The 27,482-nt window shown below is 37.0% G+C and overlaps 1 protein-coding gene across 1 annotated transcript in view; it reads left to right on the forward strand.

Annotated features, from left to right (window-relative positions):
• Positions 1-27,482, forward strand: part of LOC126284281 (roundabout homolog 2-like) — a 1,294,877-nt gene that overhangs the window by 1,248,038 nt on the left and 19,357 nt on the right. The window contains exons 16-22 of the mRNA XM_049983105.1: positions 52-220; positions 2,836-2,972; positions 6,767-6,929; positions 8,362-8,549; positions 13,333-13,528; positions 18,950-19,090; positions 27,253-27,443. Coding sequence (XP_049839062.1) covers positions 52-220; positions 2,836-2,972; positions 6,767-6,929; positions 8,362-8,549; positions 13,333-13,528; positions 18,950-19,090; positions 27,253-27,443 — 1,185 coding nt within the window. The remainder of the gene's footprint in view (positions 1-51; positions 221-2,835; positions 2,973-6,766; positions 6,930-8,361; positions 8,550-13,332; positions 13,529-18,949; positions 19,091-27,252; positions 27,444-27,482) is intronic.

The following is a 27,482-nucleotide window of genomic DNA, read 5'->3' on the forward strand; positions in this document are numbered from 1 at the left end:
TATGTTTCAACTCTAAAATTAATTAAAACCAGTCTACATTATTTCCTGTAGGAGAGCAGTCATTTGTTTGAACCAGTTAATGTAGCTGATCAAGGTGAATCAAAAACCTCTAGTTCAAGTGATTCTTGTGTGAAGCACAATTTGTCGAGTATGGAAACTAATCCAGACACTGGAAACAAATCAAGCAGCATGAGTTCAGAAATTGGAAGTCTTTACACAGGTAAGCAGCAACTGCTTTGTACTTTCATAATTTGGTAGCAATGCACATACATTAAGTAGTTTTCCTGAATGTGGATTCTTAGAACGAGCTTTAGCAAGAATTGAACCTATTCCTCAACCTTTGCAAAAGCTACTCAATTTTTTCCACATGAGTTAATTTCCTGGAGATAAATTTTCACATTTAAGTTGCTTTATGAGAATAGAGGACATCTGCCAATATGAGAATTTTAGTGGTATTGAAAGCAAACACATATATGAGGTGGCACAATGGTAAGACACCAGGCTCACTTTTGGGAGGATAGAAGTTCAAATGGATATCTAGCCATACAGATTTAAGTTTTTCATTAAGTCCCTAAACCACTTAAAGCAAATATTGCAGTGCTTACTTTAACAAGGAAAATGCAAATTTCCTTTCCTCTCCTTTTCCAGTTTGATGTTGAGTTCAGTCTCTAATGACTGCATCATCAGAAAGATATGCATTCCAGCTTTGCTTCATATGCAAAAATGGTCATTGTACATTAGGAAATGCTGTAACTCTCTGTCACTACCTGTTCATTAATACACTCCTGAATTTGGAAAAAAGAACACATTGACACCGGTGTGTCAGACCCACCATACTTGCTCCGGACACCGCGAGAGGGCTGTACAAGCAATGATCACACGCACGGCACAGCGGACACACCAGGAACCGCGGTGTTGGCCGTCGAATGGCGCTAGCTGCGCAGCATTTGTGCACCGCCGCCGTCAGTGTCAGCCAGTTTGCCGTGGCATACGGAGCTCTATCGCAGTCTTTAACACTGGTAGCATGCCGCGACAGCGTGGACGTGAACCGTATGTGCAGTTGACGGACTTTGAGCGAGGGCGTATAGTGGGCATGCGGGAGGCCCGGTGGACGTACCGCCGAACTGCTCAACACGTGGGGCGTGAGGTCTCCACAGTACATCGATGTTGTCGCCAGTGGTCGGCGGAAGGTGCACGTGCCTGTCGACCTGGGACCGGACCGCAGCGATGCACGGATGCACGCCAAGACCGTAGGATCCTATGCAGTGCCGTAGGGGACCGCACCGCCACTTCCCAGCAAATTAGGGACACTGTTGCTCCTGGGGTATCGGCGACGACCATTCGCAACCGTCTCCATGAAGCTGGGCTACGGTGCCGCACACCATTAGGCCGTCTTCCACTCACGCCCCAACATCGTGCAGCCCGCCTCCAGTGGTGTCGCGACAGGCATGAATGGAGGGACGAATGGAGACGTGTCGTCTTCAGCGATGAGAGTTGCTTCTGCCTTGGTGCCAATGATGGTCGTATGCGTGTTTGGCGCTGTGCAGGTGAGCGCCACAATCAGGACTGCATACGACCGAGGCACACAGGGCCAACACCCGGCATCATGGTGTGGGGAGCGATCTCCTACACTGGCCGTACACCTCTGGTGATCATCGAGAGGACACTGAATAGTGCACGGTACATCCAAACCGTCGTCGAACCCATCGTTCTACCATTTCTAGATCGGCAAGGGAACTTGCTGTTACAACAGGACAATGCACGTCCGCATGTATCCCGTGCCACCCAACGTGCTCTAGAAGGTGTAAGTCAACTACCCTGGCCAGCAAGATCTCCGGATCTGTCCCCCATTGAGCATGTTTGCGACTGGATGAAGCGTCGTCTCACGCGGTCTGCATGTCCAGCATGAACGCTGGTCCAACTGAGGCGCCAGGTGGAAATGGCATGGCAAGCCGTTCCACAGGACTACATCCAGCATCTTTACGATCGTCTCCATGGGAGAATAGCAGCCTGCATTGCTGCGAAAGGTGGATATACACTGTACTAGTGCCGACATTGTTCATGCTCTGTTGCCTGTATCTATGTGCCTGTGGTTCTGTCAGTGTGATCATGTGATGTATCTGACCCCAGGAATGTGTCAATAAAGTTTCCCCTTCCTGGGACAATGAATTCACGGTGTTCTTATTTCAATTTCCAGGAGTGTATTTTATATTCCTCTGGAAATGTAAAACTTCTATCTGAGAACCCAAACATATTAAAAATTATTTTAAAATGAAAAATATGTTATTTACTTTTTCCATAAAATGCTATTGAAATTCATAATATGTAGCAAAGACAATGGCTGAATATTGAGGGTTACGAAACACTCCCTTTCTTGATTCCCTGTACAGCCAAAGCATGATTGTTTTTTTATCATACTGTGATAAACATTTAGTGGCTGATTAGTTTCACACATGTGCTGTGGTATTGTAATACATTCCACTACATCTTTTCACATCAAGTATGCTTTGTTGGAAGATCTACACCACTAACACAAATTAATTTCTTCCACTCTTTGACATAAACAAACTGAATTATGTGAATATTGTTGCTAAAACTATTCGTCAGTAAAAAAAATACTTTCTAATTCAAATTAAAAATTCCTTTTGTCATTTAGGAAGTGTGTCTCATTTGTTATTAGCTTAAAACCAATGTATATCCATTTGTCATACACTTCACTGGCAATAGTTGACTATTACTGATAATATTTCAGAGAAAAAAAAAAAAAAAAAAAAAAAAAAAAATCATACTACTTCATCATGTAGCAGTAAAATTCATTGCACTTTTGTAATACAGATGACAACAGACTTCAAGCTAACAAGTTACCAGTGTCGCATCGTGGGAATGAGTTGCTGCCTAACTGGTCCGAATTCTTGCCACCTCCACCAGAGCACTCGCCTCCTTCTGCCAGCACGAGGCTTCTTCCAGGTCAAGTAAGTATCATCACCAGCAAACATCGAGTAAATAATTGTTTACATAGATGATACTGTAAGTGAGAGATGAGGTTCTTAGCAGAAATATACATTTGTGAGAAATTTCGACATCATTTTTTCTCTTTGTTACATTTCTTCAATACGCAAGTTAAATGTATCACTTGATTTTAGTAATGAATGAAATGACAATTCATAACTATGACTACTGTGAAAGCAGCCAAAGACAGGCTGTTATATAAGTATCACAGAAACTGAATATTTTAATTTTTTAAAAAGATAAGGTGCTTAATTATAATAAGAGGAAAACTCAGAAAAGAAATGTATTAGCCTGTTACATTTTCTGTTGACATCTCAGCAACAAAATTGTATATCTATAGATAATTATCATTGACAGTGAACCTTTCACTCTTCTATAACATCTACTCAGCTCCTTCTTAGCTAAATGATAGCAGTATGTTTATGGTGCCTGAAAATGCTTGTAGTTTCTCCCCTTCTTGTCACACTTACCTTTGGTTGCAGTTGTTGGTGCATGTATCTCAGAAAATATTCGAGAACAACACTGAGCAAAAGAAGGTAATGAATGTAACAAATAATGAGAAGTCTGTGATCTACAAGCTATTTGTAGGTATTTAGGGACAAAGTGGAGCTAATCCAATTGACCGTCAGTTGAAAATCTTGGGTGGGGGTTGGGTCAAAGAACAGAAGGAAATGAATATTGCTGTGCCAGCATACATGCATTTTTTTTAGGTTCTGTTTGTATCAAACTGGTATCTAGGCACCGTGGAAGGGATAAATATAGTAGTGTTTGTTGGGATGTAAGGAAAATTAACTTGCTGCAAAAATTTCTCTTTCTTGATGCCAGTATCTATTAATTGGAAGATGAGAGTGATGTTAATGAAGTTAATACTGGAATAAGCATGTAATAAAATATAATAAAAAGGTTTTCAATTTAAACAAGGTTTACGATGTAGTACTCAAGACATTGAGATCTGTCCAGTCATCTTATCTACGAGTCTGTAATACCCATGGGATGTACACTGCTCAACAAATTTTGGAATGCTATCATAAAATGTAGCCTATGAGACTAGAGGCATACGCTGCGTCTGGGTATCTTGAAAGATGCAACATGAACCGAATGCACTGGTCAGCACAGTCTCCAGACATGAATGCAATAGAGCACACATGAAACCTGTTGAAGGTTACTAATGCACAAATCTGAATCCACCATGCAATCTTCAGGACCTCACTGAAGCTGCCATTGAGGAGTGGGACTTCATGCCCCCAGACAAACTTGATGGTCTCATCCAAACCATGCCTCACAGACTGGAAGAACTCATCCAGATGAGGAGAGGACACTACTGAAGACTTATGATCATCATCATCATCATGAGATAAAGATTTTCACTGTTTTTGATTTTAACTAACCAAAGCTGTTCTTGTTTTCAGCAGGAGTTATGTTTATTTTGTTAAAAAAGTATTGTAAAACCTCATTGGGTGTACAATAAGAAGTCATTGTAGTAAACTCTATATTTCAAAGTTTTGTTGTGGTGTGTATATTTCACAGAATGTTGGCATGGTTCAATGGGCAGTAAATGTGTCTCCAAGATTTTAGATGTTAAAAGTTAAGTGGAACTGTAAACAGCAGTACATCACCAACAGTACCTCACAGTCTGACTGGAGTCCAGGCTGTGAGCAAAGTTAATACCCTCACTAAATGGAAGATGGGTCGATCAGTCATCAACATAATGCACATAAGAATGGACCTACAACACCAGATAGACAGATAAAAGTATGTTATCCAAAGTGAATACCATTTGCAACAATCATAAAGACTTCTTGTGAAAGCCGTGTTAATATTTTTATTTAACTTGCAAAAGAATGTACATCTATGATTTTGAGGTGTGTGGAAAAAAGATACAATATGAGCACTGAATACTTTCAACTTTGCCTTGGCAGAGAAAAAAATGCTGAAAGAGAGTAGAACATGCCAAATGAAGATAAATAAGAAATCTGATGGTTCAATATGTTAATAACGGTTTATGTAGAAGTTAATCTTGAATACCTGAAATTTAATTAAAGGTTTATTACATTGTTGTCCTTAGAACTTATAAAAATATCATGTTTTATGATAATTTAAATTCAAGATTTCTGCACCATGGTAAGCAGGTGTGGGAGCTAAAAGATGCTGAAAAACGAAAGGGTAGGTTCTGAATGATTAAAACTTTCTGAGAAAATTGTATAGAAGCATGTACAGCCTGAAGAGGAAATTCATAGATGTTGCTGATATTGTACAGACAATTTTGAGCTGTAAATTGTGGCCATACATGCATGAAATAAAAAATAAATTGTTATGCTGAAAACGTAGTTAACTGTACAGAAATTCCCTGAAACTTGTCATTCAAAAGAAGTGATTACAAGAAAAGGCAAGGTAATAAATAACCTGTCAAGTAAAGATGTTCTCTCATTAGCCAAGCACACTTCATCAATTTGGAGTTGTAATCTTACCCTCCCACACATAAAAATTAAAATTCTCTGCCCCTGCAAACGTTTTGAAAGCTTCAAGAGGCATAAGATATATAAAAGAAAAACTTTTTACTTATCTTCATTATCTCATTGTTGTTTTGTTGTTGGCTGCAGTTATTGCATCTAGAGGTACATTATTGCAGCTGCAATTTTGATTTTGTAGGTTCTTGTTGGACTGAATAACTGATGAAATTCTTTCTGTTGCTATAAATATCTTTTTATTTTATCCTGTTCATCTATACCACATTGATTTGTCAATCTGCATTTCCATAAAACCATGAATTATATTGTTGTAGGCAAAATTAAAAAAAAAACAACAGTTGTGTTTTCATCAGAGGTATGCCCACTACTTCCCACATTCTGCAGTAACACAATATCCCAAAGAGATTACAAAGCAAAAGAGTTTACATACTGCCTTGACAAAAGAAGAATCATCACCAAGTTGCAACAAAATTTAATAAATGAATCCAGAAATAAATTTAATAATTAGTATTAAATTGTGCAATTAATAACATGAATTTTAAGTAAGCCAGATATTTCTAAAAGAAGAATAATATTAACCGTACATACAGAGTGTAAAAAATTAATTTTTTATACAGTTTAGTCTGAAATATGACTCCTTACCCTCTCCCTTAAAACCCACATCCTTTCGTCTTTCCCTCTCCTTCCTGAAGAAGCAACCATCGGTTGCGAAAGCTAGTAACTCTGTGTGTGTGTTTGTGTGTTTTGTTCATGTGCCTGTCTGCCGGCGCTTTCCCGCTTGGTAAGTCTTGGAATCTTTGTTTTTAATATATTTTTCCCATGTGGAAGTTTCTTTCTATTTTATTAATATAATAGTTGATAGACAAACAAAATCAATATCTTTATGCAACATGTGATACTGTTAACAAACAGAATGGATTGCCTATCCAAACAAGTGAGATGGTGTGTCATGTCATGTGTAAGTGGATGCACTGCATGTCACAGAGTCCTCTCTGAACATCTATTGTGAACCGTATGGCACTGTCACATGGTAATTTTCAGTATCACATGATAAATGTGGTCTCACTTCAGGACATAATTTTTTTGTTCTGACTTATCTTTAGAATGACTTCCTAGTTTGCCTTTATGATTTCTAATTGCCCTTTAATAACTGGCAAATATCATAACTAATATGTATGTACAGGTAATCTGCATTATAATGCAATATGTATTTGCTGTTTTAACAGAATGTACCAGCACACTCAAATAAACTGAAAATTTTATTTTTTGCCTAATTTGTATGTTTCCAGGCACCTACTCAAACAACAAACTCTACAAATCGTGGAGTATCTCCCAGTTTTCACTCTCATCAACCAGGATATAATCCAAACAGTCCTCTATTAGGCAAACGTAGTAACTGCTCGAGAGAAGGCACTCCTGTGGGACAACTGCACCCTGCTGATGGAAGTGGAGGTAATTATTAACAAAAAGCAAGTTTAGCATTTAATGTCTAGTCAGTGAGTCTTTAGAGATGAAGCACATTTTCAAATTGGACAGGGATGGGGAAGAAAATTGGCTGTGCCCTTTTCAAAAGAACCATCTCTGTGATTATCTTAAATGATTTAGGGAAGGCTAAATATGAATGTTGAACACCACTCCTCCGAAATGATTCCAGTGCTTCAACAAAGTGCCATCTCACTCAGTTATAATTACTGCAATTATTGTATGTAAGGTCTGCCAGTTATGCAAAACACTGTTTTTCTGAGTTCCCAAACATGTTCCAGCACCAATGAGCCATCATCAATGGATTTCTAGTTTATTTAACCTGTAATGTGAACATTTTTCCTAAATGATTACAAAATGTGGATAGTTCAAACAGACCTGTTGTTAGAACTATCCACATAGTTTTATAATAATTTAGTAAAAATGCTCACATTACAGATTACATAAAACAGAAACCCACTGATGATGGCACATAAGTGCTGGAACATGTTTGGTAACTTGGGAAAAAACAGTGTTTTACATAACTGGTGGGCCTTACATCCGACAGTTTTGACTGCAAACACAGTAAACATAAGGAACTGCAAATCCAAATGATGAATGTTACTGAAGTTGTTAAAACAAAATTTTCTGGTGATTCTCATTCTCAAGAGCTTGTATAAAGTAGAATCTTCAAGGATGTGGAGTGATTTGAGACACTAATTAATGACATAACATGGAACAGCATGCTACATTAGCTATTACTTAGAATTACACAATTCTACTTGAATTACATCTATAAATAATATTTAATATAATCTAATTACATCATAATAGAAACTGTATTACTTAATGCAAACTACTAATTTTACAGATGCACTGTCCCTTTGCTGCTTTCTTGCTAATGCTTAAATTTCAGGCAAATACATGAACAACTAGTGACAGAAAGTAATTACTAGAGTATGCCATGAAATGAGGTGTAGTTGAATTTTTAGAATCCAAACAGATACTTTCTGTCACAGGATCTCAGTATTCACACGTTCCCAAATCAAGTAATTTACTTCACTGTCTGTTTTATGTTTATTATTCTCTGCTTCACAATATACCAGAAGACTGAGGAGCTGCACTCTCTTTCATGCATGAATTTAGTGTTGTCTTGCTACATAAAAGGGATATATTGTAATGAAAGGGAATATTTCTATTATCAGCACATTGTGAAACCAAGGGAACACTCAAAATGGTTTTAGTTAAATACTAATGGAAAACAAAGATTCCTTCTCAATAGTGTTCTGTCTTCTGACCCCCATTATCCATTATGTAAGGCCCTCCATTTTGAGTAAACATTAAACTGTCTCATTTGAAGCCAATCAGTTGAACAGGGACCAATACTATAACTTCACTTCTCATTTGACATCTTTGGTTATAGGAGGTAGTTCAGGGCATGGTCCACCAGTGCCTCCTGTAAGAGGAGGCAGCAGTTGTGGCAGCAATGGTTACTCATCAAACTGGAATCCGCAGCAGGGAGGAAGTGGGGCCAACTCCACAGGAAAAGGAGATTATGGAAACAGCAGTGGGCGATACGCTATGCTGCCCCCACCACAACACCCTCCTCCGGTAAGCATTTAGAAGACATTCACTAAAATATTAAGTATATCAATAGTATTACATAACAACAATTTGATCTATATTACACCACCTTCATCACAGTTTTACACACTCCCTCCCTCCCGAAGAAAGTGTACTGCAGACATTACTCTTCATATGATACAATAATTGGTCATGACATAACAGCAAATAGTTATTCATTGAATAGTATGACTTGCATTATAAACACTGGAATAAGAAAAAAATTACGAAAATAAAGTCTTACAATTCTGATATAATAAGCATCAAAATCAGTATATCAATATCAATGGTCAAATTATGAAAAGGATAGTTGCAACTCACCACATAGCAAAGAGACTGAATCACAGATAGTCACAACCCCAAAAGATCATCAGAAAGTAAGCTTTCAGCCAACAAAGCCTTCATTGGAAATAGACAACAGACACAGACACACACACATACAAATGCAACTCACACACACATGACCACAGTCTGTGGCTGCTGAGGCCAGATGGTGGTCAGTGGTCACATTTTAACATCAGATTTCAAAAGTTGTTTTTAACTTTGTTTCTGTTTTTGTCTCTGTGTCATTTGTAGAGTTGAATTTTTTTGGGACCTAGAAACAACAAAAATTAGTATTAAATACGAACTCTTAAAAAAACCGTAAACTTTATAGATACACTTTGGCCTGCAAAATCTGCCACCTACTTCATTGACTGCCATTTGGTACACGTGAAGGTAGTCACCACTTTTAACTACTCCATCAAATTGGTAATGCACATCACGCCACAGAAAATGAACAGACACTCATTGTGCTGTGTATCTCCGAGTACAGTAATGTGCAGTCCTTGCTGTACAGTATATGGGTGTCTGAAGTTGTTTTAGCTTTGAAAATGAGTACAAGACACTTAAAAAAGCATACTCTTACCTAAGTCCGAATGAAATACTTTAAACCATTTAGTATTCATTGTCTTTATTTCTGCATCAATGTATATTATTCACAAGACATAAAAATGCAACTCAAATTTGTTCCTTTGACATGAGTAAGTAGTCTTGAGATCCAGTTATGAACCCCCATTTCCAATGCACATGTTTAAATGTGCCATGCCACTGCAAGCATGCAGCATATAACATCATAGACTCGCCTAGAATATCCAAGACAATGCCCTTCAGGTGGGGTGCATGTTGTCAATATTGTTACTAATGGAGACTGATGAAACTCAAAAAACTTATTGTCAAGAGTGAACAGAAGTGAACTGGAAGAATACATTTATAGTCATGCCTAGTGCCCATTTCTTTTTAAAACTTTGTTCATACAAGCTGCACATGCAACTTCTGAGCACCTCTCACAACACAGCCCACACAGCATGTGGCCAAAGTAGTAGCGTATTTCTTCAGTGGTCCAATTGGAATGTTGAAAGGCTGAACAGCCAACAGGATGAGAGAAATATAACTGTAATTTGGCTTTTGCCAACAATAAATAGGGACTAGTAATCACCCAGTGAGATAGATAGGTGAGATTTTTCAAGATTTTGAGGATAAACAATATTTAGTCTAACCTTCAGTAATCACTGATGTGTTGGCTCTTGCAACAACAAATTATAGGATGACTTCATTTATTGGACTCTTCAATGGAGGACTGAAACCCTTTGAGAAACAATTATCTGACATCAGTTTACTTTCTGAGATTGAGAAAAGCTCCATTTTGATAGTTGTTTTGTCATCTTGACATATAAAAACAAGGAAGTAGAAGACATATATAGCTATAAGATGTGACATTTGATCTTCTTATGTGATTTCTGAGACAAAGCAGCAATCAGCGGCATGGTTATATTCATTATCACCTGTAAGTTTATGCTGGACAGAAAAATCTCTCAATACATAACTTGAGAGATTTGGAAAGACTGTAACATTTTGTTAGTAGACTTCAGGCTATAGTTAATGAATCTTATATTGCAAGATTTTGTTGTCTTATAGTGATGTATAACCGTACACTATGGCCTAAACACAGCTCTCATTAAAACAGAATAATATTGTCTTACATCGTGATCTTCCACGTTTTTATGAAGTTATTTCTCTAGAGCTAGCATACTGCTGAAGAAGTGGAAATGGCTGTTAAAATATACCTTTCCATACAGTAAAGAGAATGGTATGAGTATGGGGTGCAAACACTGATGTACCATTATGATAAAAGTCAGGCAGACATCAGAATTATATTGAAAAGTAGTCATACATAAGTAGAATTACGTGTTTGTGTTACACCTTACTTTTAAATAGTCCTCATATCTTCACAAAATTAAGCTCTACTATTAGATCATGGATGTATCATGTTTCAACTATTTAAAAGTACACACTGAACTTTATGAACAACTTTTCTACACTGTGCAATTTGAAGGCACTGAGAACATTTTGAAGCACTTTTATCTTGAGATTGTGTAAAAATAATTACCAAATGTTTAAAAACTTATAAAAATCGCACATCTTTTCTAATAGTTATTTATCTTTCGTGCAGTACAAAAACAAACCATGTGACTCCACTGTATTCCCACCATATACATGGTGATTATAATTAAAGCTCCAGTTTCAAAACATTGTAAAAAAAGAACTGATGCTCAGAAGGGCATCAAATTTGAACAGAATATTGGCAAAAAGGGGAAAATGTTATGGAACTAAAAAAAATGGGTTAACAAAAATATCCCCACTAGATGGCGCTGTAAGTGTCATAAACTAAATGGGTTCAGCTATAAATGACAAATGAATCACACTATGATAACCATGGTCTGAACTGCATGTTAAACCAGCCACACTGTGCAATGTGCGTGAGTGCACAGGTTTGTTTTCAACAATTGTACACCATTTTTTGGGTGGGCCTATGCACCAAGGCAATTTTGTATCACACAGGATGGGAAAAATTGGTTTTTAACTGCCCTGAGGCCAAATCTGCATAAAACGCAAAACAAAATTGGTTTTTAATTGTTAGGAGACTGGCATAAGATGTTAAGTATGCTGTCCACCATTTTCTACCACAAGCTGAAATTGAGAAACAGCATGTCTCACAACAGAGCTGAGTGTCTCAGGGGACATGTTCAGAATGCATTGCACAATTTATGCTTTCAGTTGAGCTACATTTATAATCAGAACACTGAACACAGCATCTTTCATATAGCCAAACACCCAGGAGTCTTAGGTGATCTGGACTGCCAGACTGTGACAACTAAGAACATTAGTATTTCCAGAATGCCTCTACAGCTGTTGCTTCAGTGGCTATGTAATGTGTGGAGGAATGCCGTCTTCCATAAAAATGAGCCTACCCACACATACACCCTATTAAAGGGCTGGAATGTCATTGGTGTGCAAAAGACTCTCAGAGCATTTACTAGTGATGGTACATATAAAAGGACTTGCAGGACACACTTCCTCAAAAAAATATGGCCTTATGATAAACAGTGCTGTCAACTCATACCACACAGTTACCTTTGCAGAATGAAGTGGTACTAGTTGATGTGCGAGCAGATTTTATATTCCCATATTCTACGATTCTGTGTATTAACATGTGCTTGGAGATGGAAATGGTCTTTGTCTGTCCACAGGATGGTCCAAGGCCATTCATTGTTAACTTCCATGTGAGCAACAAATTATAGAACAAATATTTATCTTATTGGTAGGTCAGCATGAAACAATTCTTGAACATGAGTAACTTCGTGTGGATAGCAATTCAGGATGTTTTGTAGGATTTTTTGCATGTCCAAAGTTCAGCCAGGTCCCCTTGCACTGCATGTTTGCACACTACCTGCCTGGTCCCTCCTGCAGTGTTGTGACCACATCTTCTACTGACATCAGATCAAGTGTTTTGCTCCCTTGTCATGTTTCATGTAAAAGGAATCTGTCTTTTTGAATTTTGCAATCATTTTTTCTAGATCTTTGGTAGACATCTGACCAACACCTTGAGTGTTTGGAACTTCTGCAGAGCTACTGGCACACAGTCAGTGTTCTTGTAAAAGAGCTTTATCAGAAGCATGTGATCCTGCATTGAGACAGTCATGTGAAATGTCTCAGGTGCAAACTGAGACACAGCTGCATACCCCGAGTCTTTCATTTTGCATTTCCTGACACTTACAGCACCAGCTAGTGGTAAAACTTCCATTAATTTTTTCCCATAATATTTCTCCCTTCTTTAATAATATTCCATTCAAATACGATGTCATTCTGAGCAGTGGCTATTTTTAACATCATTTTTGAAACTGGAACTTTAATTATAGTCACCCTGTATATGATGGCATTTGAAATTGTTCCTTTTGTCTCTAATACCAATGTTTAAATGTTCACTCTAATATCAGGATATGTAATTTGTTTCATCTAACTTTTTTTTTGTCATAGTGGAAGTGATCTTTAAGTACTCATTCTACTGACATTCTTACTAACTTTATTCTCATTATACAGACATTCATCATCATCATCATCTTCTTCTTCTTCTTCTACAGTTTTCTACACTTGGCTGGGTCTTTTTAGAACATAAGTCTCTCCATCTTTTCCTATCCATGCTCCACCCTGTCCCATCACATCCAACAATCCATTTGTCTCCTGTTCTTTCTCTAGGTCTCTTAACTCCACCACCACCACCACCAATTATCATTTGCAGGACCTATTTTGATATCCTGTCACCTCACACTCTTTTAACATTCTCATACCATCTCATTCCTTATTCTCTTCATTCTGTTAAGTCCTAACTGCTTCTTTGAAATTTCATTTTGCAAATATTTATAATACAAAAATAAATTTGTTACTTTCTTAGGTACCAAATTTTCCTCAAGGATTTAACTGCAACCAAGGGAGAAGCAGCAGCAACCACAGTGATCAATCTTTCCAACACAAGCCTGCTAGTAAAAGCCCATATAGTGACAATCCACAGGAGGAAAATATATATGAAAGTGGCTCTCTTCTTTATGGAGAAAATCCTAGCACATATTACAATCAACAGAGCAACTCAGGTACATATATTTCATTTCAAAGCTAACTTGATGAACATGTGTAATTCATTATGTATGTGCCCATACTATATAATGACTAAATAAAATATTAATATAAAAAACTAAAAGTAAACATTGATTACTTTAAATATCATCCAATGAATAAAAATATGTGTTAATCAAAATATGAAACCTTACATTTACTATATGAGACATACATATACAGGGAATGAAATTTAATAATATAAATGCAGATATTGTCAGCTTCTGTGGAAACACATAGAAAAGCGAAAAGCTTGACCAATGATATATCAGGTTTTAAAGTTGTAAGGTGTGAGCAGCCAGAACCAGATGGAGAAGACTGGTGTGTTTCTAAGGCATTATTATTATCATCTGTTAACACCTCTGATTTGAAGACTTAGATGTGAAGAGCTAATTTACATCCTCCATCATGGTTTTCACTCTCTTTCCTGGAACTCTTTTAAATGAAGATTTCACATCTGTGACTCTTAGTAGATTGTAAAAATTAATATTCCAAACCTACACAACTGTTATATATAGAGTTGCCTTGAAGTGTCAGATACATCAAATAACTCCACAGCCTTTTGCTATACTATTTACTGGAATCCTAACCATTCACTTTTACTTACATAGGAAGATGGAACAAAATGTATTCTTAGCCCAGTCAGTAATTGTGCATTGTAAATAGCAACAGCCAACAAATTTTCTAATGAGATCAAATGAGATAACCTCAGAAGAAGAAGAAGAAGAAGAATCATAATGCAGTGTCAGCTCTGTAGGAAATCATAGTAAATGTGACACTGAGTAGCATCTTTGACTATTAATGCAAGTGCCCTGTGTCCCTGGTCCAATTCCAGCCACCATTTAGATTTTGAATAAAAACCAAGAGTAATGGTGGCAAAGACTGCCAGTATAAGGAGCCATCATTGTTCTGCCAATGTCTCTGTCAAAATAGGGCAGAGGAGTGGACAGACATCCAGGGCAACTATTTGTCCTTCAGGTGACAAACAGTGCCTAAAGGGTGGAAGAATCGGAGATGTTCAGTGCTGTGAGGGCACAGAAGGCTTTGGAAAGCAAGTATTAAAGGCACAAAATATGTATCCCTAGTATGTGTGATCTGTAATTGAAAAAAGTGTCATAAATATGTGGTGGTCTGTAACTGAAACAGTGTCATTATAGTATTTGCTTTGGCAAAATATTCTGGATCAATCCCCCATTTTGATCTCCAGGAGTGGGCTGCCAAGCAAGAAAAAGATTAATGAAGCAAAGAAAACATACCATTCTTTGATCAGTGTGTTGGATGTGATGGGGAAATTAGAAAATCCTAATGCAAAGGCTAAAGCTAGATTTAGCAGGGGTCTGTGAGGTGCAACAGAAAAATAAACTATATGAGCAGGTCAGTACACTGTAAAATCAACAGTGGCAGAAAATGGTATAATGAGATTAGGATTCATTATGATTAGGAAGGTGGGAAAATGACTGAATTACTGTGAACAGCTCAGTGATAGAATTAGTCTTACCAGAACTGAAACTAAACCAATGCTATATACTGCAGTTTAAGTACACACTCCAGCCATCACAAGCAGAAGATTACGAGATACTCAGATTATATGATAGAGTAGAATAGGTAAGTCAGTAAGGAAAGGGAAATGAAAATCTAATATTTATGAGGGATTTGGAGTGCTGTAGTAGAGGAAGGAACAGAAGGCAGTTTGGATAAAGAATATGGGCTCAGTATTAGGACTGAGAGAGAAAAAAAGACTAATTGAGTTCTGATGGAAATTTCAGCTAGCAGTAGCAAATACACTATTCAAAAATGACATGAGAAGGCCAGATGAGGAGTACATCCCTAAAGAACCTCAGAAGTTAGACAGCCAAATGTAGTTACAAGAAAAGTAATTGCAAGGAAACTGTGGGTAACAAAACATAAAGAAGGAAATCGTTCATGAAGGGAAAGGAACATGGCAAAATAAGTCTCTTAGGTATGGAAGCAAAAGGATTTGCAAGGAACTTAATGCAAAATAAGTCTGCAGAAAAACTGTACAGAAATTGAAAAGGAAATTGTTGTTGTAAGGATATATTTAGGATATAGGAAAGTCAGAACAGCTTTCAGAAAATTGCAAAGAAAAGATGTCAATATTAAGAAAGCAAAAGGAATTTCATTTTTAAAAGAACAGGAGAGAGCAGATAGATGGAAAAGTGCACTGAGGGTCTTTCTGAAGGGGATGACTTACCTGCTAATGTGGCAGAAGAAGAAGAGGACTCCAATTTACAGGAGATATGGGATCCAATATTAGAATGAGAATGACAAAGCTTTAGAAGACTTGCAATCATTCAAACATCTGTTTTACTGTAGCTATGTTTAAGTATATTAAGCAAGGTTTGAACAATGAATCAGAGTGGGAGACAGGCGAATTGTGTGAATTCATTATCTCCCTTTGCAAAAGACTTTAACTTGGCTGAAAGTATTTCTCAGCTAATGACACCATATGTATGTGCACTATTTTGCTTGCAAAAATGTGCAAGAAGATTTTCTTAGAGGTTTTAAGTGTGCCACTTCTATACTTTAAACTTGTATGAATCATTTAAAACTCTGCATGAAGGTATATAAATGGATAAAGTCTTTTTTTTAAAAAAAATCCAATAATCTTATCCATTATTGAGATACATGGTTTAATGTCAAGCTAAATGAAAAATTCAAAATTCGTTCTTACATGATCTGAATGCATGGAAATGGTCTAACATGAATAAAATAAATAAAAAATCCATTCTTACAATAAAATTGAAAACCTGCTTTCAAAAATCTAGCTTCATTCAGATTCTACATGCAAAAACCACTTTTTTTTATGTGCACCACTTTATGTTTCAAACTTGTACAAATCGGTTCAAATTCTGTAAGAAGGTAGACAAATACTTGCATTTGATGGTCATCCCATTGTTTTTGTGAAAACTTGATCTACTGCCACAGTATAAGCAACATGTTTTGAAAGACAATAAAAAGACCTGTATCAGATCAGTCGTTTCCTGACTCAACAGAAATCTAAATTGGTTGCTAAGTTATGGCTGTCTAATGTCAAAATTATGGTACAGTAACGGTTGGGAATCAGAATGAAAAATGCTCTGATATAGCACAAAAAAGGTGAATATGTCCTAGGCAGAATTAGGGATGAAAAAGAAGGGACTACATGATGCATTATTTTACTTTGCCTGGGTACAAATAGTAACAAGTAAAAAAGAATGAATATGTCAAGATGTTTTGATTTAAATGTCTTTGAAGCTGACAGATGAGTTGAAAAGCTAGTTCCCTTCTTATATATCCCTAACTTTGCCACCAAGCGAGGTGGCACAGTGGTTAGCACACTGGACTCACATTCGGGAGGACGACAGTTCAATCCCGCGTCCGGCCATCCTGATTTAGGTTTTCAGTGATTTCCCTAAATCGCTCCAGGCAAATGCCGGGATGGTTCCTTTGAAAGGGCACGGCTGTCTTCCTTCCCCATCCTTCCCTAATCCAATGAGACCGATGACCTCGCAGTGTGGTCTTTTTCCCCAAACAACCCAACCGAACCCTAACTTTGCCCAAGACATAGTCCCCTTTTTGTGCTATGATGGGAGTATTTTTTATTCTGGTTTACATAATGTATAAGACACATGAGGGAATAATTAGCATGGAAGACCACAATGAAAGTGCTCAGTTTAAAATGAATGTAAGGCAGGGATGCAGACTCTCTCCTCTCTTTTTTGGCCTCTGTATTGAAGATACAATAAAGGAAGTAAAAGAAAAATTTAGAAGTGGGATTAAAATTCAGAGTAAAAAGATATGTCAAGATCACTGCTGTCAGCTCTGAAGTTATGAAGAATGACAGGTCCTGCTGAATGGGATGAACCATTTACAGCACACAGAATACAGATGGAGAGTTAAACCAAACAAACATGAAAATATTAAGGGACAGCAGAAAGGACTTTAGTGACACATTCTTTGCCAAAGTAAGTCTACTAGTATCAAACATAGGCCTTAGCTTGAGAAAGAAGTTTCTAATGGAGTACAGACTTGTATGGAAGTGAATTGTAGGTTGTGGGAAAACTGAAAAAGGAAAGAATCAAAGCATGTGAGACATAGTTTTACAGAAGAATGCTGGAAAGTAAGTGGACTTGTAAAATAATAAATGAAGAGGTTCTCTACAGAATTGGTGATGAAAGGAACATGTGTAAAAAACTAACTGGAAGGAGCAACAGGGTGCTAGCACATGTGTTAAGACTGACAATAAAATACAACTGAACACCCTGAGGAAGGCCATTTGCAATGCTGGCCAAATTGTTTTTACTTACTGACAGTGTGGTCACATACCAAGAAGAATTTTATTCATAGTGACAACAGCCACAGAAGCCTTTGCTTATGTATGTTGAGACATTGGGGAATAACTTCCATGACTCTAGAAGGTCCTCTAAAGGGAAAAAAATTGAAGAAATCAGACTGGAAAATATACAAAAAATTATACCAGTAGTAGAAACTGGGTTCATATTATATCCTAAGATGAAGTGATTTGCACAGAAGAGGAATCCATCACTGACTATGTCAAATCAACATAGAACGGATGAAAAAAAGAAAAAGAAATCATTATAGATCTCTTCTTTAAAGGACAGATTGTTGTATAGTGCTCTTAAATATGAGACAAGCATCAGCGAAACAAGACAAGCTAACATTTCATAAACATTACTACATTGTCATGCCATTCACTGGATAATGCACAACAGTTAGTGCTAGTAAGTTCTATGTTAGGGTAATAAAATTCAGAAGCTGTTTCACCAAATCCTCCACAAGCTTATAAGTCAGAAATGTTAAATCTTTCAGCTTATCAACATATAATACAACCACTTATCATAGTATGTTTCACTCAAAATATCTTTTATGTTGACGATCTAAACTTACGATACTACTTTATTGTACTATTAGACTTTTACGTGTGCTAATCAGTTTGTAATGGGCATGGTTCAAACATTTCACTGCACTGTTGTGTTATTTCTGTCAAAGAAAATAAAGCACACATTTTTGGAATGAACAACAGAATTTAGGAAGGGGATAAAATTCTTTGTGTGAATGAACTGTAAAAAAGTACATAGGAATATTCAAGGGGTATCTAAAGTCCTATAAATTATGTAATATTTATTTCTCCACAACATTAACTTTCAGTCAATAGTTGAACATATTATTTCATTTCAAAATGCACATGTAACTTCATAATAGTATGACATAAAAAGAAATAACAAGGTATTATACACTGAAACATATTGCTCTGGCTATAAATCAAATACCATAAATTCAGTGTTTAGTTACAATTCATTTTAAAATAATCTGTTTAGCAGTATGAACAAACAGTGTATACCAATGTATATTTTGATATTACCTTTTGTCTGCTTTAGCAACAGGGTCACAGCATGGAAGTGGAGGATATAATGCGATTGACAGAGGTGTTCAGTCATCCTTACCAAGCTTAGCTTCAGAGCACCTGTCATCACGATTATGCCACCAGAACATTGCCCAGCAGATGATGAAAGATTTAGGTACACAAAACCATTTTTTTTTCCATTGCACTAGAATGTTGACAGGTTGTCTCAAAGCAGTCTTGGCAACTGTCCATGTGAACACAAAAATGCTTTTGGATTTCAGAAAAATCCTGAATCATCTATAGTAAGTTAGTGTGCTCTATACAGAAGAAGCACCATTAGTTTAGATTTTCAGTTTAGGAGCTGGATTCATTTAATCAGGTCACAGAAAGCTGAGTGAAACATTGACTAACCAGTGACTATTGTGTGGTGTTCACTGTGCTGTGTAATGTTGACAGGTGTGAAACTTCTTGACAAATAAACTCCTCTATATGATGGACAGAGCTCTATGTCAGATGGTAATGTAAAACATTAACATATGGTTATTTTAATTAACATCCTAGTTAGAATTAACCATATGAAAAAAAATATTTCCTGCTGTTTTGTTTTTCACTGAAGTGTGGGGATGGGATAAACTGCCCAGTTAAACCCAATACTGATATTATAATCCTGAATGAATGGTATTTTAGTTCTGAATAACTGGTATTTTTCGATATTTGTTTCTTCCATGTTAAAACATGGATTTTTTATTTTTTACCAATAACTGTGTAAAAAACTGAAATATCAATTAGCTATAGCAGCAGTGCTAAATTATTTGGCTTTTAAATTAACATTTTCTAAAAATTAATACTTTTCATTCATAAAATTTCCATTACTTTGAAATATTGTGTTATTGTAGAAAATGAGAAAAGCAATCAGTGTTGTTTTGATAATAATGCCAACAGAAATGAGAACAAACACTTGGCTTAAGAACTGGTATAGCATTTCCTGAGAATAATAATGTACCTGTTACCATGCAGTGTGGTCTACCAGATGATACACATGTACATGCAATATGTAAGACTTGCCCCATCATTTTCCCACTTTCATCATCAGACATTAGTCATTTTACAGAATGGCACCATGCCTAGCCTGGAAGTATTTTACGAAGTGCAGTATCAGTGAAATACAATGCTCTATTTGCTTTAAAAGATTAAGAACTGGAGGAGCCACAACAAACTTGTGATATCATACAATGAGAAAACTTAAAACTTAACAATTCATTCATAGTTTACAATAAAAATAGAAATCGGCTGATCTGTTGACTGTCTACAAATTACACCTTTATCTGCCTGTATCTCTTGAGAAATTAACATAAAAAACAGAGTTCTCCAAGATCGGTTTTCACTGTTTAGCGCTGACTGTTCACATTGCCCAACTTGTGGTATGATTCTTGATTGTGACATGATGTTTGAGCAGAGTTTTAAAAAAATTAACACTGTTAGAAGAATGTTGGTGATTTTTTGTAGTGTTCAACCACTTATCACTTTTTGAGCAGTAAATGGTAGATGGACTAAGTTTTCTTCTATTGGCTATTTAATGTAATATTTTGATTCTATGTATCTTGAAACCCAGGGAGTCAAAAATTTTCAAACTTTGTTGATTTCTAAGTTTATTACAGGAAATAATAGGAATAAAAACTGATAATCAGATATTTTAGAAACCAGCTCTTTTGAGCTGTTTTAAGAGGATACAATGGGGTTCAAAAAAACCAACATAACCTCCATCCCTGCTGCAGGGTGTGGATGGGACATGTGTGTTCCACTGTAATTTTGTTGTGAGATCTATATATCTCAGTGATAATGAAATAAATGATCACCTTGTACTTTCATTTATGATATATATTTTCAGCAAAGTACTTGGACTATATTTATAATTACAATTTGAGTGTCTCCTGTGACTTTCATATCAATCCTCTTATCTATGATACAGTGTTAAGCAATCTTTGCACAAAGCATTTTGACACTTGGTGCATAAGATTTTTGTTCTATGTCCCCAGCATGTCAGTGCCTCATGAGTAAATGACTTAGGTAAAAATTAAATACCACATTTACCTGATTATAAGAATAGGATTTTTCCCAGATCTGTCATTTGAAAAATAAAGGATCATTTTACATTCACAGAATAAACCAAATAAACTATTGCTGCTGGTTTCAACATTTTTATGTAGTGTAATAGATTAATTTAAGTGTCATCTTACATTTACAGATGAAGCTTTGGAAATTGAGGTTATATGCAGATTTATTTTGAAGAATAAGGAAAGGTTATATAGCATCACAAAATAGTTGGCACTAGTGTTCATATTCCTGCTGCTGGTGCTATCACAGCCATTGTCTAATTTGATTACTGTGTGTTTCAATAGACTATTATTTAGCTTACTTAATTCTTTCATAAGGACTTGAACCTTGTTGTTGTTTTTTATTTCATGTGAGGCAAATATGTACTGTGACCAACTTGGATTCATCAGCTGTGGAATATAGACTGTCTGATGTTGTTCCTACCACACAGGCTAAAGATGCTGGCAGCATGAGCTCCATGACACTACATAGACACTTTTCTTATTTTTTGATAAATGAATTATTGTTGATTGTTAGTCTGGAATTATTGGAAAAAGCTTTCGCAAAAGTAATAGTTGTTAATTAACTCCACTGAACGAGATGTAACATCAATTTTACCAAAATGTATTAAACATTAGCAAAAGCAAAACCTAAGTATTCTCATGTTGTTATTGTGGTCTTCAGTCCTGAGACTGGTTTGATGCAGCTCTCCATGCTACTCTATCCGTGCAAGCTTCATCATCTCCCAGTACCTACTGCAACCTACATCCTCCTGTATCTGTTTAGTGTATTCCGCTCTTGGTCTCCCTCTACAATTTTTACCCTCCATGCTGCCCTCCAATACTAAACTGGTGATCCCTTGATGCCTCAGAACATGTCCTACCAACCGATCCCTTCTTCTAGGCAAGTTGTGCCACAAACTTCTCTTCTCCCCAATCCTATTCAATACCTCCTCACTAGTTATATGATCTACCCATCTAATCTTCAGCATTCTTCTGTAGCACCACATTTTGAAAGCTTCTATTCTCTTCTTGTCCAAACTAGTTATCGTCCATGCTTCACTTCCATACATGGCTACACTCCATACAAATACTTTCAGAAATGATTTCCTGACACTTAAATCTATACTCGATGTTAACAAATTTCTCTTCTTCAGAAACACTTTCTTGCCATTGCCAGTCTACATTTTATATCCTCTCTACTTCGACCATCATCAGTTATTTTGCTCCCCAAATAGAAAAACTTCTTTACTACTTTAAGTGTCTCATTTCCTAATCTAATTCCCTCAGCATCGCCCGAGTTAACATGACTACATTCCATTATCCTCGTTTTGATTTTGTTGATGTTCATCTTATATCCTCCCTTCAAGACACTATCCATTCCGTTCAACTGCTCTTCCAAGTCCTTTGCTGTCTCTGACAGAAATACAATGTCATCGGCGAACCTCAAAGTTTTTATTTCTACTCCATGGATTTTAATACCTACTCCGAATTTTTCTTTTGTTTCCTTTACTGCTTGCTCCATATACAGATTGTATGACATCGGGGAAAGGCTACAACCCTGTCTCACTCCCTTCCCAACCACTGGTTCCCTTTCATGCCCCTCGACTCTTATAACTGCCATCTGGTTTCTGTACAAATTGTAAATAGCCTATCGCTCTCTGTATTTTACCCCTGCCACCATCAGAATTTGAAAGAGAGTATTCCAGTCAACATTGTCAAAAGCTTTCTCTAAGTCTACAAATGCTAGAAGTGTAGGTTTGCCTTTCCTTAATCTAGCTTCTAAGATAAGTTGTTGGGTCAGTATTGCCACACATGTTCCAGTATTTCTACGGAATCCAAACTGCTCTTCTCCGAGGTCGGCTTCTACCAGTTTTTCCATTCTTCTGTAAAGAATTCGCGTTAGTATTTTGCATCTGTGACTTATTAAACTGATTGTTCGGTAATTTTCACATCTGTAAGCACCTGCTTTCTTTGGGATTGGAATTATTATATTCTTCTTGAAGTCTGAGGGTATTTTGCCTGTCTCATACATCTTGCTCACCAGATGGTAGAGTTTTGTCAGCACTGGCTCTCATAAGGCCGTCAGTAGTTCTAATGGAATGTTGTCTACTCCCGGGGCCTTGTTTTGATTCAAGTCTTTCAGTGCTCTGTCAAACTCTTCACGCAGTATCGTATCTCCCATTTCATCTTCATCTACATCCTCTCCCATTCCCATAATATTGTTCTCAAGTACATCACCCTTGTATAGGCCCTCTATATACTCCTTCCACCTTTCTGCTTTCCCTTCTTTACTTAGTAATGGGTTCTCATCTGAGCTCTTGATATTCATACAAGTGGTTCTCTTTTCTCCAAAGGTCTCTTTCATTTTCCTGTACGCAGTATCTATCTTACCCCTAGTGAGATAAGCATCTACATCCTTACATTTGTCCTCTAGCCATCCCTGCTTAGCCATTTTGCACTTCCTGTTGATCTCATTTTTGAGACATTTGTACTCCTTTTTGCCTGTCTCATTTACTGCATTTTTATATATTTTCTCCTTTCATCAATTAAATTCAGTATCTCTTACGTTACCCAAGGATTTCTACTAGCCCTCACCTTTTTACCTACTTGATCCTCTGCTGCCTTCACTACTTCATCCCCCAAAGCTACCTATTCTTCTTCAACTGTATTACTTTCCCCCATTCCTGTCTATTATTCCCTTATGCTCTCCCTGAAACTCTGTACAACCTCTGGTTCTTTCAGTTTATCCAGGTCCCATCTCCCTTAATTCCCACCTTTTTGCAGTTTCTTCAGTTTTAATCTACAGTTCATAACCAATAGATTGTGGTCAGAGTCCACATCTGCCCCTGGAAATGTCTTACAATTTAAAACCTGGTTCCTAAATTCTGTCTTACCATTATATAATCTACCAGAAACCTGTCAGTATCTCCAGGCTTCTTCCATGTATACAACCTTCTTTCATGATTCTTAAACCAAGTGTTTGCTATGATTAACTTGTGCTCTGTGCAAAATTCTACCAGGCGGCTTCCTCTTTCATATCTTAGCTCCAATCCATATTCACCTACTATGTTTCCTTCTCTCCCTTTTCCTACTACCGAATTCCAGTCACCCATGAGTATTAAATTTTCGTTTCCCTTCACTATCTGAATAATTTCTTTTATTTCATCACACATTTCTTCAATTTCTTCATCATCTGCAGAGGTAGTTGGAATATAAACTTGAACTATTGTAGTAGGCGTGGGCTTCGTGTCTGTCTTGGCTACAATAAGGCGTTCACTATGCTGTTTGTAGTAGCTTACCCACACTCCTATTTTTTATCCAATATTAAACTGACTCCTGCATTACCCGTATTTGATTTTGTATTTATAACCCTGTATTCGCCTGACCAAAAGTGTTGTTCCTCCTGCCACTGAACTTCACTAATTCCTGCTATATCCAACTTTAACCTATCCATTTCCCTCTTTAAATTTTCTAACTTACCTGCTCGATTAAGGGATCTCACATTCCACACTCCGATCCGTAGAATGCCAGTTTTCTTTCTGCTGATAGCGACGTCCTCCTGAGTAGTCCCCACCCGGAGATCCGATTGGGGGACTATTTTACCTCTGGAATATTTTACCCAAGAGGACGCCATCATCATTTAACCATACAGTAAAGCTGCATGCCCTAGGGAAAAATTATGGCTGTAGTTTTCCCTTGCTTTCAGCCGTTCGCAGTACCAGCACAGCAAGGCCGTTTTGGTTAGTGTTACAAGACCAGATCAGTCAATCATCCAGACTGTTGCCACTGCAACTACTGAGAAGGCCGCTGCCCCTCTTCAGGAACCACACATTTGTCTGGCCTCTCAACAGATACCCCTCCATTATGGTTGCACCAACAGTAAGGCTATCTGTATCGCTGAGGCATGTAAACCTCTCCACCAACGGCAAGGTCCATGGTTCTTGGGGAAGAGTATTTTCACAGTACTGATGAAAAAGAGACCTCAACTAAATCTGTTTCTGTGCTCACTGCCATTCCATTTGTAGCAGGTTGTGAAATGACTTTTTCAGCAACAGTATACATATCTGCAGGAGACAGTAAATGTCTAAATAGAAGCCAGTGGTATACTTTCATGTTTCGTGCAGCAACGATGTCAAAGCTTGCCATCAGGTATGGTGTGTCAGCTGCTGCTTCTACACAGCCAATGAGAGAGCACAAGGCAGAAGACATGTTTGGCAGCAAAAGATGAAGGAATATTGTCACATTATCACAGCAATATAGATGTGAAATTCACTACTTATTCAGAAGAAATAGCTGTGTTCTCGGGTTCCACTGTAACCCTAACCTCAGATATCATGACACATTCTGAAGAAAGAAAAATTGCCAAATATTTGTGACAACCAAGATTATAAATTTTGATTGCCACTCATATTTGTGAATACACATTGGTCAGATGAAAATATCATCCCAGACATTGATACCAGGGTGATGACATTAATGATGAAAAATAGTGATACCACAGACAACTGAATGAGTAAGCAAAAGGAATGTGAAAATAAGAATTAATGTAAACCATTTCTTTTTGTTTTATTTTATTTCTCCTTGTATTATCAAAATGTAGGTAATCAATAAGTGGGATAAGTTGAGAATGGGTGTATTGTTAACCTTTTTGGACAAAAGCTTTATATAATATTATTAAAACTGTGTGTAATTTTGATGAGTCAGAGCATGTTAGGGATAAAATTCTCTCAAGCAGCCTTTAAAAAAGGGGACCTTCTTATACTCAAGTAAATATGGTAATTTCCATTAATTCAAATCATAAAAATACTGTAATTAATGAAATAAAATATGAGACATTTATGATACTGAATAATAAGGAGTAAGACATTTAGTGAACAGAGGATTAACAATCTGTCTTGAAGATAGCACAACCTACAGGTGCACTTGGTAATTAGAAGATTTTTGCAAACAATTAGTGGGCTTCCTTTTGGTAGTCAGTGATACTTAGCAATAACATGCAGCAGATTTCCATTGGTTCTCTGATAACCTATCATGGGAAAAATACATCCCAGTGGTAGTGAAAGGGTTAAGGAAAATGTTCTTACAAATTATGCGATCCAACAAAACCTCATTACATGGTTCAAAGTTACACTCTCTCAATACCTCTCTCTTAATTTTCCAAACTCCATAAAGACAATACTCATTCATTCAAACAGAAAACATTCATTTCTGTCAGGAAATAGCGTTTTATTTTTGGCCAAATAGCTAAACTCCAGTGAAATAAGCAGAAAGCTGTTGACTGTTGTTTGAACCTCAACCTTCAGAAGCAGAAACTTTGCAGTGGGTATAATCACTAATGCTGTGCATCAATAACTATTTGTCTAATTTAACTCTTTGCTGATGATAGAGCTACACAATATCGAGGATGATTGGAAGAAACATATATAACTATCCAATTAATTTGATGCCTGTGGATATCATAACTAACACACACACACACACACACACACACAGAGAGAGAGAGAGAGAGAGAGAGAGAGAGAGACAGAGAGAGACAGAGAGAGAGAGAGAGAGAGAGAGAGAAACCTGCCATAAATATATTGGGGCCAAATACGGGAGTCACCTTAGCTCAGTTTTATGTCCACTAAAATCATTTAGTTTGTTAATAGGATACTGGAAAACTACAAGTTGATAAACACTACCGATAAATTCTATCATGGAATGTTTCTCTACTGCCATGTGAAATCTGGGAATATTGCAAGTAAATGCACACACAGGAAGATCATTTAGAACTTCTCCTTGCTTTCACATGAATAATACTACACACAGACAGTTGGGGTACACATATCCCATCCTATGCAGGGAGGCAACAATAAGGGCATCTGGCCACAACTTAAACTAACTATGCCAACCCTGCGCAATACAGGGCAAAGGATCAAGAAAAAAAGAAGAAAATTGTGCACACAGGAAGGACCAGACTATATAACAACAAACACAGCTGACATCTGTATAAGAAAAGACAGTGACTATCTGACTGGAAAGTATTTATACAATTTCAGGAAAAAGTACTAGAAGTTCTAAAATCAGAGCAATTTACCCATAAAATAAGAAGCAGAGTTTTGCATAAGGTGTGATGCAACTTATAATTTTAAAGCTAAGGCTGCAAATTCTGGCACACATTTATTAGACACACAATGGATTCTTGAAGTCTGAACATAGAAAAATGTTTCTATTACACAATATGTAATCTTTCTTTGTGCAGGCATTACCAGTGGCCAGCCAGCCTGTGCAGACTCTGACTACAGTGACTGTGAGAGGTGGCACGGTTCTACGACAGCCGGCAGCTGGGATGAAGACCGGGGGAGCTGCAGCAGTGATACATGTTGCTCATGCAGTGATTCTAACTGCCCCTATGATGGTGCTGTTGACCATGGTGAACAAGGGCCTCTGCAGGTAAGGTGCTATTTATTTTTTAGTAGCCATCAGTCTGAA

This window comes from Schistocerca gregaria, chromosome 8 (assembly GCF_023897955.1).
Source record: "Schistocerca gregaria isolate iqSchGreg1 chromosome 8, iqSchGreg1.2, whole genome shotgun sequence".
Lineage (NCBI taxonomy): Eukaryota > Metazoa > Arthropoda > Insecta > Orthoptera > Acrididae > Schistocerca > Schistocerca gregaria.